This window comes from Oppia nitens, unplaced genomic scaffold, assembly GCF_028296485.1.
Source record: "Oppia nitens isolate AA-2021 unplaced genomic scaffold, nextdenovo-longstitch-racon4-pilon3 scaffold27_pilon_pilon_pilon, whole genome shotgun sequence".
Classification (NCBI taxonomy): Eukaryota; Metazoa; Arthropoda; class Arachnida; order Sarcoptiformes; family Oppiidae; genus Oppia; species Oppia nitens.
Genome location: NW_026533207.1, coordinates 531,626 through 545,909, shown reverse-complemented (window position 1 = coordinate 545,909; position 14,284 = coordinate 531,626). Strand labels below are relative to the sequence as shown.

The window sequence follows — 14,284 nt, the reverse complement described above, 5'->3', positions numbered from 1 at the left end:
TCAACATTATTATTATATTATTATTGTCAAAGTTTAAATATCAAAAATTAAATAATTGGAAAAAAGATTATTAAGATTTTAGTAAGAATTATGTATAATATTATAAATAAATAAAATATTTATTTTGTAAATGAGTTTTTTCTAATAAAAAAAATCAATAATACAATTAAATATTAAAAACTTTTAATAATAAATTTATTTTGCTTTATATACAGTATATGTTAAAACCAAAAAAATTCAATCTGCTATATATAAATTATATATATATATAAAATATTGTCAATCAATTTTGTTGTATATATGTGTTTTTAAAGTGATATATTTGACAACATGTATCAAAACAACATATTTATTATATATATATTAGTATTAAGTATTAAACGAAATAATTATAATAATTATTATGTGTGTTTGTAAATGACTATAAAATTTATTATTAAAATAATTATCAATAAAAACATGCATAAAATATAATATATTTTTTAATAAATAATATTTTATCTTTTATATTTGAGTTTGTTTTTAAAATATGAAATAATTGTTTTTTTTAATATAAACTAAACTAAAATTTATATTTTTATTATTAAAATCGTATGGAATACAAACTAATTGTATTATTGTTTTTTAATATTTGCCAATATATAGCAATATGTTAATTTTTAACAATATGACTAAAATATATAAAAATTTATATAAACATATACAAATAAAAAAAAATTTATGAAAAATGAAAATATATATAAATATTTATAAAATGTATATATATATATATAAATGATTTTAAAATGATTTTACAAATAGCACTTTATTTTTGTAGTACTTTTAGTAAAAAAAATAAATAAATATTATTATTATTATTCATAGAAAATTTGTAAATCATTTTATTTACTAATAGTTAATAAAAACTTTAAACGTAAAAAAGTAGAAAATATTTTTTTTCCATTATAATAATAATATTTATTATATTTAATTTTTTAAAAATGTACAGTTTATATTGATAAAAAATATATAAACTATATATTAATTTATACTAATTTTTAACAATATACTGTATATTATTATAAGTTTTTAAAAAATAAAACATTACAACAAACAAACAAAATAATATAATTATAAATAAAATACAATTAAAATATAATAATTTTAATGAAAAAAATATTAATAAAACTATTATATTTTTAAACTTTAAAAATCATAACTATTATATTTATAATACTGTAGTTTGTACAGTATTAGAGTTTAGCCAATTTCAAGGTATCAGCAATTTTCTGGAAAAGGACGTCCACTGCTTGGGTAAACACTTGTATGGGTAAGTATTGTGCCGGTAATACATCCAACACTTTAGTCTTATCCAAAATCGATTGGATGGCCTGATTGGTTGCCCGGCTTGTCGTTTGAATTATTTCCACAAACACAGTGGACACTAATTTGGGCGCCTCCTGCGGTAGTTTCAACAGTTTGGCCACATTAGTGGATATCTTTTGGTTAACCGAACCAAAATGTTTGTCCAGTAATGGTTTCCCTTTTCGTTTACCGCCGGCCAGTAGCGGTTGAATTGTCTTATGGATTGTCTGACCGATTTGTTTGAGCAAATCCGACACCAATTTCAATGTCTGGGCGACTGTCGGAGCTTTTTTGGCAAACTGTTTCTCAAATATATTGACGTCGTCCACAAAATTATTGATTACAGAACCAAAGTCGTCGTATATGATAAACAATAGGTCACTGACGGGTGCTTTACCAAAACGATCGTAAAATTGGTTCAACTCTTTAGACAATTCCTGTAAAACGGATTTCTCTTTTGTGGCAATAGTATTGAAACCGTTTCGCCGATACATTCCCACAAAATCAAACTTCACCGGTTGTTTCGAGTCTAAGTGTATAAGAGTTTATCTTTGTATGTATGTGTATATGTGTGTATATTTGTGTGTATATATGTTTGTGTATATATATATATGTGTGTGTATATGTGTGTGTATATGTGTATGTATGTGTGTGTATATGTGTGTGTAAATGTGTGTATATGTGTATGTATACGTGTGTGTATATATATGTGTGTATATATATGTGTGTATAAATAAAATTTATTTTTTAAAAGTGATTTATTACCTTGATAGCTTACTGAAAATTGCATCATAAGTACCATAAAAAGTACAATGGTCAATTGATTTTTCAACATTATTATTACTATATTATTATTGTCAAAGTTTTAATCAAATTAAATAATTGGAAATAAAGATTATTATTTAAGTTTTTAGTATTCAAGTAATATTTATAATAGGATAAGTAAAATTATATTATTGTTTTTTTTATAATAACTATAATACAATTAAATATATTATTAACTTAGATAATAAACTACAAGTTTTTATACTTATATAATTTTGTATATGTATTACAGTATTAATATTATGATATTATATTTTTTTAATTTTTATAAATTATTCAAATCATTATTTAATAATTAAAAAAATGTATGTCATTAGATTTAATTTTGTAATAAATTCCTTTACTATTAAAATACTAAAACTTTTTTTTATTAAATTAAGATTTAAGTAATAATATTGTAATAATATATTTTATAATTTAGTTTCTGAATCTACAATTAGTTAAAACTCAATAAAAATAAATTAACCAAATTGTTATTTTATTTTTAATTAATTTAAACATTATAACAGACTTAAATAATAACAATTTTATAGTTTATTTAATTATATAAAAAATATTATATTTTATTTAACTTGAATAAATAAAAACAATATATTAATGTTTTGTAAATGATTTTACAAATAACTCTATTTTATTAGTAAATTATTATTCATAGAAAATTTGTAAATCATTTTATATGCTATTAGTTTCATGATATTGTAAACCTTTAAACAAAATAAAGTAGAATTTTTTTCATAATAAAAATAATTATTTTTTTAACGGTTAGTCTATGGGTTTAACAGTCAAAATACCCTTTAAAGTTACACACATATATACACATATATATACACACATATATACACAGATAAAATATCTTTTAAATATAAACATATATAAAATTATTTCTACAAATTTTCTATGAATAATATTTTTTACTAATAAAATTGAAATATTTGTAAAATCATTTTCAAAACATTAATATTTAATAAAACATTTATATTACAGGTAGATATATTTTTTTTATTCAAGTTATAAACTTATTATATTGTTTACATTGTATTGCATTGTACTACACATATAATACTTATAATTTGTAATCAATTAATATTAATTAAAAGAGTTTATTATACTATAATTTTTTTTAAATCTGAGTAATTTATAAATCATGTATTAAACATGTAATATATAGAAAATAAATACATTAAAATCTGATAAAAAACTTTTTTAAGATTTATTAATATTTAAAAAATATTTAAAAATGCAAATTAAAAAATTAGATAATTTATTTTATTAATTTAGCATCTTTGTAAAAATAAAACAAAAATCCACATTTTTATTAAACAGTTAAAAATTCATAATTTAAATAAAATTACTTAAAAATATTTTGTTGCTATTTTAATTGATTTTTAATTTTTATTATAGAAAAATATTATTCCATTTATTTATTATTTAATGTTAGAAAAAACTATAATTATTAAAATTATAATTATATAAAAAATAAAGATAAACAAACAAACAATCAAACAAAATAATATAATTATAATATAAAATTAATTATAAAATAATAAAAATAATTATAAAAAATTATATATTGTATATATATATTATATATAATACTGTAGTGTTTAGCCCTTATATTAGAGTTTAGCCAATTTCAAGGTATCAGCAATTTTCTGTAAAAGGACGTCCAATGTTTGGCTAAACACTTGTATGGGTAAGTACTTTGCGGGTAATACACCCATCACTTTAGTCTTATCCAAAATCGATTGGATGGCCTGATTGGTTGCCCGGCTTGTCGTTTGAATTATCTCCACAAATATAGTGGACACTAATTTGGGCGCCTCTTGCGGTAGTTTCAATCGTTTGGCCACTTCATTGGCTAGTTTTTTGTTAACCGAAACAAAACTTTTGTTCACCAATGGTTTGCCTTTTCGTTTAGTCTGTCCTATTAGTGGTGTAATTGTCTTATTGAGTGTCTGACCGATTTGTTTAAGCAAATCAGACACCAATTTCAATGTCTGTGCGACTGACGGTATGTTTTTTTTGGCAAATTCTTTCTGAAATATGTCGACACCGGTCACGTAAGTGTTGATTACCGAACCAAAGTCGTCGCGTATGATAAACAATAGGTCATCTGCCGGTGCTTTTCTAAAACGATCGAAAAACTGGTTCAACTCATTAGACATATCCTGGAGAAGCGATTTATCTTTTGTGACAATTGTATTGAAACCGTTTCGCCGATACATTCCCACAAAATCAAACTTCACCGGTTGTTTTGAGTCTAGATGTATAAAGTTTATGTGTGTGTATGTGTGTGTATGTGTGTGTATGTGTGTGTATGTGTGTGTATGTGTGTGTATGTGTGTGTATGTGTGTGTGTATGTGTGTGTATGTGTGTGTATGTGTGTGTGTGTATGTGTGTGTATGTGTGTGTATGTGTGTGTATGTGTGTGTATGTGTGTGTATGTGTGTGTATGTGTGTGTATGTGTGTGTATGTGTGTGTATGTGTGTGTATGTGTGTGTATGTGTGTGTATGTGTGTGTATGTGTGTGTATGTGTGTGTATGTGTGTGTATGTGTGTGTATGTGTGTGTATGTGTGTGTTTAATAATAATTTTAATTTTAAAAAATGTAATAATAATTAGTTAGTTTAAAAGTTTTTATAGTATATAGATTTAATATATAGATATATTTAATATAGTTTATAATATATTTTTTATAATTATAAAAATTTAAGTAAATTAATTATTTAACTTAAAGTATATTTAATTAGTTTTTAATTTTTTTAATGACATATTACCTTGATAGCTCACTGAAAATTGCATCGTAAATACTGTTAAAAGTACAATGGTCAATGGATTTTTCAACATTATTATTATTATTGTAAGTTTTAAACAAATTAGATAATTAATAAAAAATGATTTTTATTTAAATTTATTATTCAAGTAATATAAATATTTATATGATATTATTTTTAGTAAATTAGTTTTTTTTAAACTTTAGGTAAAAACTAGTTAATAAACTATAGGTATTTATTTTTTCCTATACTTATATACTTAAATAATATACAGTGTATATGTACTGTATATGTAGTATACATATTATGTACTACATTGTAAAGTATACAGTATTAACATTATTAATATTATTTGATTTTTTAATAAATTAGTCAAATCATGATTTACTAATTAATAAAAAAGTTTGTTATTTGATTTAATTTTTGTAATAAATATCATTATTACTATTGGATTTATTATAATACTAAAACTTTTTTTTAATTAAATTATGATTTAAGTAATAATATTGTAGTATATATTAAAGGGTTGGCAAACTTAATATTAGTAAATAATATAAAAAAAAGTATAGAAATACAGTAAATATATATAAATTTCAATTAATGACGTTTATTAATAATGTTTGCAAAATGTTCCCCATTTCTTGCAATACATAAATATAATCTATATATAAAATTTTCAATAATAGGTTTAAATAAAGTTTTATCAAAATTTATAAATGAATTATTAATCCTATTTTCTAAATCTTGTAAATTTTTTGGCGGGTTTTGAAAATCAAAAATCTCCATTTTTGTTTTACCCCAAAAACAAAAATCAAGGGGATTTAAGTCGGGAGAATGACTTGGCCATTGATTATCGGTTTTTAAACTAATAAGTCGATCGCCAAAATAAGTTTGTAACTTATCTAATGTGGTCCAAGCTATATAAATATAAATATATTAATTTATTTAACGTTATGTTGATATCAGAGCACATAATTATAAAATATTTTAATTTAAACTTACAATTGATATCACAGGTCACCCGAAACTCAATCCATTAAACAGAAAGGTGTCTATTTTGACACTAGTGTTGTATCACTAACTAATCACTAACTAGTGATACAAGACTAGTGTAAAACAGATATCTTTCTGTTTAAGGGCTTGAGTTTCAGGTGACCTGTGATATCAATTGTAAGTTTAAATTAAAATATTTTATAAACTATGCTAACCGTTATACTACTGACGACTTACCGGTGTGGGGACTGGCCCCATCCTGCATAAACACTTGAGATTGAAAATTATCTCCAGTAATATCTCTTAATTTAGGGATAAAATAATTATCAATCATTGATTGGTAACTGATGGCATTAATTGTTCTTCCTTTTGGTGACTTTCTAAAATAATATGGTCCTATAAATCCATATTGGGCACACCAAGCCACCCAAACACTCAAATATTGTGGGTGTGCCTCAACTTCAGAAGTTTCGTTGGGGTTCTCAGTGCCCCATATTCTCATATTCTGTTTGTTGACAAATCCATTGAGATGATAGTTACATTCATCTGAAAACCTAATATTAAAAATAAAATAAATGTCCATTGATGTCAATTGTGGTAATTAAATAAAATTTATAATTTATATAGAAAAATACTTACCAAATGTTTTGTAGATAATTTGGATTATCTTCCACTTTGATTAACATCAAATTACAAAAATCAATTCGCATTTGTTTTGATAGTGCAGTTAATTTTTGCACTATTTGAACTTTATATGGGAATAATTTAAGTTCATTTTTTAATATTGAGCGCACACTGCCATAACTAATATTAATATTTAACGCATTATTTAAATACTCTTTAATTTTATTAATTGATTTATATTTTATTAATGCCTCTTTAACTAATTTAATATTATTATTAGTTATTACGGGCTTTTTGTGTGACTTTTTCCTATTATTTTTTAACGAACCGTTTTTATCAAAATTATTATTAATACTTAATATAGTTTGATGACATGGAGGTTTGTTATTAAACATTTCCATAAATTTATCCTGGACATATGTGTATTGAGATTTATGTCCAAGATTATCTTTAATTGATTTATCAATAATTGGCCATTCTTTAAACCAGTGAATTATGTAAAATTTCTCCTTATCATTATAATTGTGATTAGTTAACTTATTATTGGATGTGTTTTCATCCATAACTATGCTAACCGTTATACTACTGACGATATATACAATTTACACAGTTTTAAAGAAATAAAAATATATCACAATTAATATTAAACTACTTTTAAATTAAATTTATATATAATAATAATAATTTAACTTATTATAACACAAAATGACAAAAATGCTGTATTTCCCCCCTTTTCAATGCTTAACATTTTTGATAACAGATTTAAATATTTTGATAAGAGAAACTTGTTTTACGCGCTTTGTTTACTTATATTAAGTTTGCCAACCCTTTATATTTTAGTGTCTGTCTGCCTGTCAGTCGGTAGGTCTGTCTGTCTGTTGGTGTGTCTGTTCCACAAAATTTATTATTTATTAATTTTCACGAATTCCTGAAAGGAATACACATACACATACACATACACATACACATACACATACACATACACATACACATACACATACACATACACATACACATACACATACACATACACATACACATACACATACACATACACATACACATACACATACACATACACATACACATACACATACACATACACATACACATACACATACACATACACATACACATACACATACACATACACATACACATACACATACACATACACATACACATACACATACACATACACATACACATACACATACACATACACATACACATACACATACACATACACATACACATACACATACACATACACATACACATACACATACACATACACATACACATACACATACACATACACATACACATACACATACACATACACATACACATACACATACACATACACATACACATACACATACACATACACATACACATACACATACACATACACATACACATACACATACACATACACATACACATACACACATGTACTCAAACCTAATCGTCACAAATAATAATAATTATTATTCTTATTATAAAAAAAATATATTTTCTACTTTATAATGTTTAAAACGTTTTATTAAAGATAAAATATCTCTTAACTATATAAAATGATTTCTACAAATTTTTTTTTGAATAATTTTTTTAGTAATAAAATTGAAATATTTGTAAAATCATTTTCAAAGCATTTTATTTATTATTTATTAAAGTTATTATACAGTTTACATTGTATTGCATTGTACTATACATAAAATACTTAAAACTTGTAATCAATTAATATTAAATAAAGAGTTTATTATACTATAATTTATTTTATTAATTTAGCAGTTTTGTAAAAAATAAAACAAAAATCTACATTATTATTAAACAGTTAAAAATTCAGAATTTAAATAAAATTACTTGAAAAAATTTGTTGCTATTTTAATTGATTTTTTTTAATATTTTACTTTTTTTACTAGAAAATATTATTTAATGTTAGAGAAAACTATAATTATTACATGTATTATAAATTTTCAAAAAAAATGCAATTATAATATAAAATTAATAATTTAGTTATACATGTAATACATGTAGTGTTTAGCCCTTATATTAGAGTTTAGCCATTTTCAAGGTATCAGCAATTTTCTGTAAAAGGACGTCCAATGTTTGACTAACCGCTTGTATGGGTAAGTATTTTGCCGGTAATACACCCAACACTTTAGTCTTATCCAAAATCGATTGGATGGCCTGATTGGTTGCCCGGCCTGTCGTTTGAATTATCTCTACAAACACAGTGGACACCAATTTGGGCGCCTCCTGCGGCAGTTTCAACCGTTTGATTGTTTCAATGGCTAATTTTTTGTTAACCGAAACAAAATTACTTTTGTTCACCAATGGTTTGCCTTTTCGTTTAGTCTGTCCTATTAGGGGTGTAATTGTCTTATTGAGTGTCTGATCGATTTGTTTGAGCAAACCGGCCACCAATTTTAATGTCTTGGCGACGGACGGTATGTTTTTTTTGGTAAACTCTTTCTGAAATATGTCGACAGCGACCGCGTAAGCGCTAATTGTCGAACCAAAGTCGTCGCGTATGATAAACAATAGGTCATCTGCCGGTGCTTTTCTAAAACCATCGTAAAACTGGTTCAACTCTTTAGACATTTCCTGGAGAAGGGATTTATCTATTGTATTGAAACCGTTTCGCCGATACATTCCCACAAAATCAAACTTCACCGGTTGTTTCGAGTCTAGATGTATAAAGTTTGTGTGTGTGTGTGTGTGTGTGTGTATGTGTGTGTGTGTGTGTGTGTGTGTGTGTACATGTGTATGTATGTATATATATGTATGTGTATGTGTGAGAATGTAGTTATGTTTGTGTGTGTATGTGTGTGTATGTATGTGTGTGTTTTAATAATAATTTTAATTATAAAAAAGTAATAATAATTAGTTAGTTTATTAGTTATTATAATATATAGATTTAATATTATATAGTTTATAATATATTTTTATTTTTTTATAAACTTTAATTAAAATTTATGACATATTACCTTGATAGCTCACTGAAAATTGCATCGTAAATACCGTTAAAAGTACAATGGTCAATTGATTTTTCAACATTTTTATTATTTTAAGTTTTAAACAAATTAGATAATTAATAACAAAAAATGATTTTTATTTAAATATGTTATTCAAGTAATATATATTATTATTGTAAATTAGTTTTTTTAAACTTCAATACAATTAAATATATAACAACTTAGTTAATAAACTATAGTTATTTAGTTTTCTATATTTATATACTTTTTTGTAATGTATACGTAGATTGTAAACTATGCAGTATTAACAGTATTAATATTATTTGTTTTTTTTTGATAAATTATTCAAATCATGATTTACTAATTAAAAAAAAAGTTTGTCATTAGATTTAATTTTTGTAATAAATATCATTACTATTGAATTTATTAAATCACTAAAACTTGTTTTTTATTAAATTATAATTTAATTAATAATATTGTAATATATTTTATATTTTAGTGTCTTTTTGTCGGTCTGTCTGTCTTTCTGTCTGTCTGTCTGTCTGTCTGTCGGTCGGTCGGTCGGTCGATGTGTCTGTCTGTCCGACAAATTTATTATTTATTAATATTTTTTTTATAAATGATTTTACAAAATAATATTTTTATAAGTACGTTTAGCAAAAAAATTATTATCTCATAGAAAACTTGTAAATCATTTTATGCGCTAATAGATTATTAGTAATACAGTAATTGCTAGAAAATGCATTATTGCTATAATAATCGTTGTTTTTTAAAAAAAACAAAAATATTAAACATTAAAATATAAAAAATAGAATTTAAATAAAAAAAATTAAGATAATATTAAAACTATTATAAAACAGTTGGTCAATTGGTCAATGATTATGACAAAATATTTTACTATAAAACTAAATGTAAACTTTTGTTTTTAATATATATACTGTATATATATATTAATGATTTATAAATCTAGTGTATATTTTTTTATACAACAATTTTAATGTAATTATTGTTTTATGTTTTAATAATAATTTAACTTTAATTTTAGTAGTAGTAATACAGTACATTAAAAAAATACTGTACAAACCATTTCAATTAAACAAACAAAAAAAATAATAATATATTTTTAAGTAAGAAAACGATTTGAACCAGTAGTAATGTTACTAAAAAAACATTATTAGTATTAAATAATAAAAATTAATAAAACAAAACAAAAATTAAATAACTTTCAATCATTTTTTTTTAAATTTTCAATTAGATTTAATTAATAAAAAAAATTTTTTTTAATTAATTACAAATTTTTAATTAATAGTTAAAAAAAATTATTTCGTTGATCATCACTATCACTAACACTATCATCGCTGTCGCTATAATCACTTGAACTATAACTATCGCTACAATTGTCGTCAAAATTTCCACATTTCAATACTTTTGTTTCTGAATATAAATTATTGTATTTAATATACAAATGTTTAACTTTAGGACCAATTAACAGATGCTTAGAAATAGTTGATTCACTTGTCGACAGTTTGTTTGGATTGCATCGCAAGTGTACATACATTAGGTGTGCCAACTGTCCCATAGCTATGAACGACTTCTCAGTAACGGACACTTTGTCACAGTGTATGAACTGTAGTCGCGGAAGATTGCGATGAATGTTACGGAAAAACTGGTCACCAATTAGTTGCCAGTCGTGAAACATAAGTGTGAAATGTGTCAATCCGTGCAATCGGTTTAACGAATCGCTGGTCAGTACCAACTCGTTGTCATATCTGGACAGACAATGTAGTGTCAATCGTCTCAATTGTTTAGACAAATGTTTGTTAATTGCGTCAAACATGCGAACAATTGATGCAATTGTTATTTCATCTGATGAATAGTAAAACGTTTTCAATTGATAACAATTTTTGCCAACAATGGCCAACAAATCAACAATAAAATTACTATTAAAATCATAATTTAAATCAAATTTCAATTGTTTTAATCGATTCAGTTGTGAAAAACTTGTAATTATTGGTCGATAAATAGCTTCTTCATAATCAAAATTATCTAACGATACGTCCAATGATAGCAATTGTTGGCCATAAGTTTCGGCAAACTTAGCAACCAATGGCACCGAAAATTTGTCAAATTTCAATGTCATTGATTGCAATGATTTCGGCAAAACTAATAAACATTTATCGGCAGTAAATATATCAGACAATTGTATACTATTGAAGCCATAGCTAGTGATGTCCATTGTCTTCAAGTTTGGCAAACAATCGATACAATTATGAAATAATTTTCTTGCATTTTCATTGTTTTCATCGGCGTTTCCGTTGAACACCAATGTCAACAATTGTTGGCCAAATCGGCGAAATAAGCGGTCAAATATGTCGCCAATGATTATCTTATTGACATCAAAGTTATAGTTAAGATATAAATGTTTCAATCGATAACAGTTTTCTATAATTAATTCAAACATATTTTCGGCAAAATCTATACGATTTATAGTAACTGTTGTAATGTTTGGACACTTTTTCAAAATCAATTCAAACAAATCAATAGTCTCTTTGATTTGTCGATTTAATTTCAAAGACAAACTATTCAGTAAATTGCAATCAAATACTAGATCTGTTTGTGTATTGAATATCAATGCCAACCACTGTTTGGACACCGATTGTAGTCTTAGTTTGTCATCGATAGGCATATATTGAAGCAATAGTTGACACAAATCATCGCCGAAGCGATCAAACGAGTCCTTCATTGCTATCATCACTGGTGTTGTTGTGGTCATTGTCTTCAGTAATCTGTGTATTATATAACTCTTAAATTCAATCAAAACTTTTTTTTTAAAAATAGAAATATATAATAAAATATTAATTTAATGATAACAACAAAAACTACTATTAAATTACTTACCATTGATTTTCAAATGATTTAGTCTTTTTTAGAGTGATTTAATGTCTAATGTTTTAAAACTTTTTTTAAAAAATATTAATTCAATCAAAACTTTGTCCAAAAAATATCTATAAATTATAGACTATAATAAACAGTATTATAAAATCACACGTTTTCTTACAAAATAAACTAAAATTAAACCGGTTTTTACTATCAGTTATATTAAACTATTTGTTTTAAACACAATATAAGCTTAAAATTGTTTTGTTTGACTCTGTATTTTGGTATTATTGCTGTTGTTTTAATATATAAAATAATTTGAAATAATTATTATTAATAAATATGGATTTAAATAATAATAATAGTATTGTTATTATTAAATATATGTTAAATAAATTAAATGAATTGAAATCATTACACAATAATATTGACAGTCAACTAAAAAGTTTGTCACAAAATAATGATGTTTTGTGTGAATCGATTGATGGCTTGAATGCAATGAATATCATAACAAATGATTGCATTTCTATGAAAATCTCAGATTATAGTGACTATTATGACAACAACAACACACGTGTGGATAACAATAACACGCGATTCATGTGCTTTTGGCCCAAATGTCGATACATTGGTAGAAATAAATGCGATTTATTGAGACATAAATTAATTCATTTAGCGATTAAATCATTTAAATGTGATGTCGAAAATTATGATAAAAAATTTGCTCTAAAATACAAATTAAGTCGACATAAACTACAAAAACATTTAAATATTAAATTCAAATGCGATGTCAATGGTTGCGACAAAAAATTTATATCAAAAGAAAATCTAAATAGACATAAATCTAATATACATTTTGGCAAACGATTTAAATGTAATTATTGTAATAAATGTTTCAATGATAGACATTATCTAAAGATTCATAAAAATATAGTACATTTAAAATACAAACCATTTAAATGTGATGTCGACTATTGCGACAAAACATTCACTCAAAAATTTCATTTAGATAAACATAAATTAAAACATTTTAATTTTTAATAAAAAATATTTGAAAAATGAGATGTCAATGACTGTAATAAAAAGATTGTCATAAAAAACACAAATTTTTTTTAAATATTAAATTAAATAAAAACAGTTATTATATACTTTGTTATGTAATAATATTAAATAAAATTATATTATAAATGGACTAAATATTTAATTATTTATTTTTAAAAAACTATTAATAATATAACTGACTATAACTATAATCAAGATATTTGCCTAAACTTAATACTTTTAAATATTTTAAATTTAAATCATTGTATTTAATAAACAAGTGTTTAATTTTAGTGCCGATCACTAAATGCCGGAAAATAATTGATTCAGTTGTCATCAGTTTGTTTGGATCGCAATCGGGAAGATAGACATCACTGAGCTGTGCCAACTGTCCCATCGATTGGATCGACTCATCAGTAATGGACACATCATCGCAGTGTATAGACTGTAGTCGCGGAAGATTGCGATGAATGTTACGGAAAAACTGGTCACCAATTATTAGCTGTTTATGTAACAGAAATGTCAAATGTGTTAAACCGTGCAATCGTTTTAACGAACCGCTGGTCAGTACTAAATCCGAGTCATATTTTGGATAACAATCTACTGATAATCGTTTCAATTGCGGTGACATATGTTTATTGATTACCGAAAACATGCAATTAATTGTCAAAAAATACTTATACATTGATAAATGTAATGATTTAAGTCGTCGACAATTGACACCAATTGTGGCCAACATATCATCAATGATATTAGTATCCAAACCGTACTCTAAATAGATCTTCAATTGTCTCAATTGTTTCATTTGTGATAAACTAGT

At 24.3% G+C, this 14,284-nt stretch overlaps 3 protein-coding genes across 3 annotated transcripts; all 3 read right to left on the bottom strand.

The window, feature by feature from the left end:
- Window positions 1–1,232: 1,232 nt before the first annotated feature.
- On the bottom strand, window positions 1,233–2,176 carry LOC128954389 (uncharacterized). The gene is made up of 2 exons (XM_054299965.1): window positions 2,110–2,176; window positions 1,233–1,873 (listed from the first exon to the last, which is right to left on the bottom strand). The coding sequence occupies exons 1-2, from the start codon at window positions 2,144–2,146 to the stop codon at window positions 1,233–1,235; spliced, it is 678 nt and encodes a 225-aa protein (XP_054155940.1). The 5' UTR covers window positions 2,147–2,176.
- Window positions 2,177–3,781: 1,605 nt separating this feature from the next.
- Window positions 3,782–4,998, bottom strand: LOC128954440 (uncharacterized). The gene is made up of 2 exons (XM_054300020.1): window positions 4,949–4,998; window positions 3,782–4,429 (listed from the first exon to the last, which is right to left on the bottom strand). The coding sequence occupies exons 1-2, from the start codon at window positions 4,971–4,973 to the stop codon at window positions 3,786–3,788; spliced, it is 669 nt and encodes a 222-aa protein (XP_054155995.1). The 5' UTR covers window positions 4,974–4,998; the 3' UTR covers window positions 3,782–3,785.
- Window positions 4,999–8,543: 3,545 nt separating this feature from the next.
- LOC128954478 (uncharacterized) lies at window positions 8,544–9,775 on the bottom strand. Its single transcript, XM_054300060.1, has 2 exons — window positions 9,559–9,775; window positions 8,544–9,258 (listed from the first exon to the last, which is right to left on the bottom strand). The coding sequence occupies exons 1-2, from the start codon at window positions 9,626–9,628 to the stop codon at window positions 8,621–8,623; spliced, it is 708 nt and encodes a 235-aa protein (XP_054156035.1). The 5' UTR covers window positions 9,629–9,775; the 3' UTR covers window positions 8,544–8,620.
- Window positions 9,776–14,284: the final 4,509 nt, after the last annotated feature.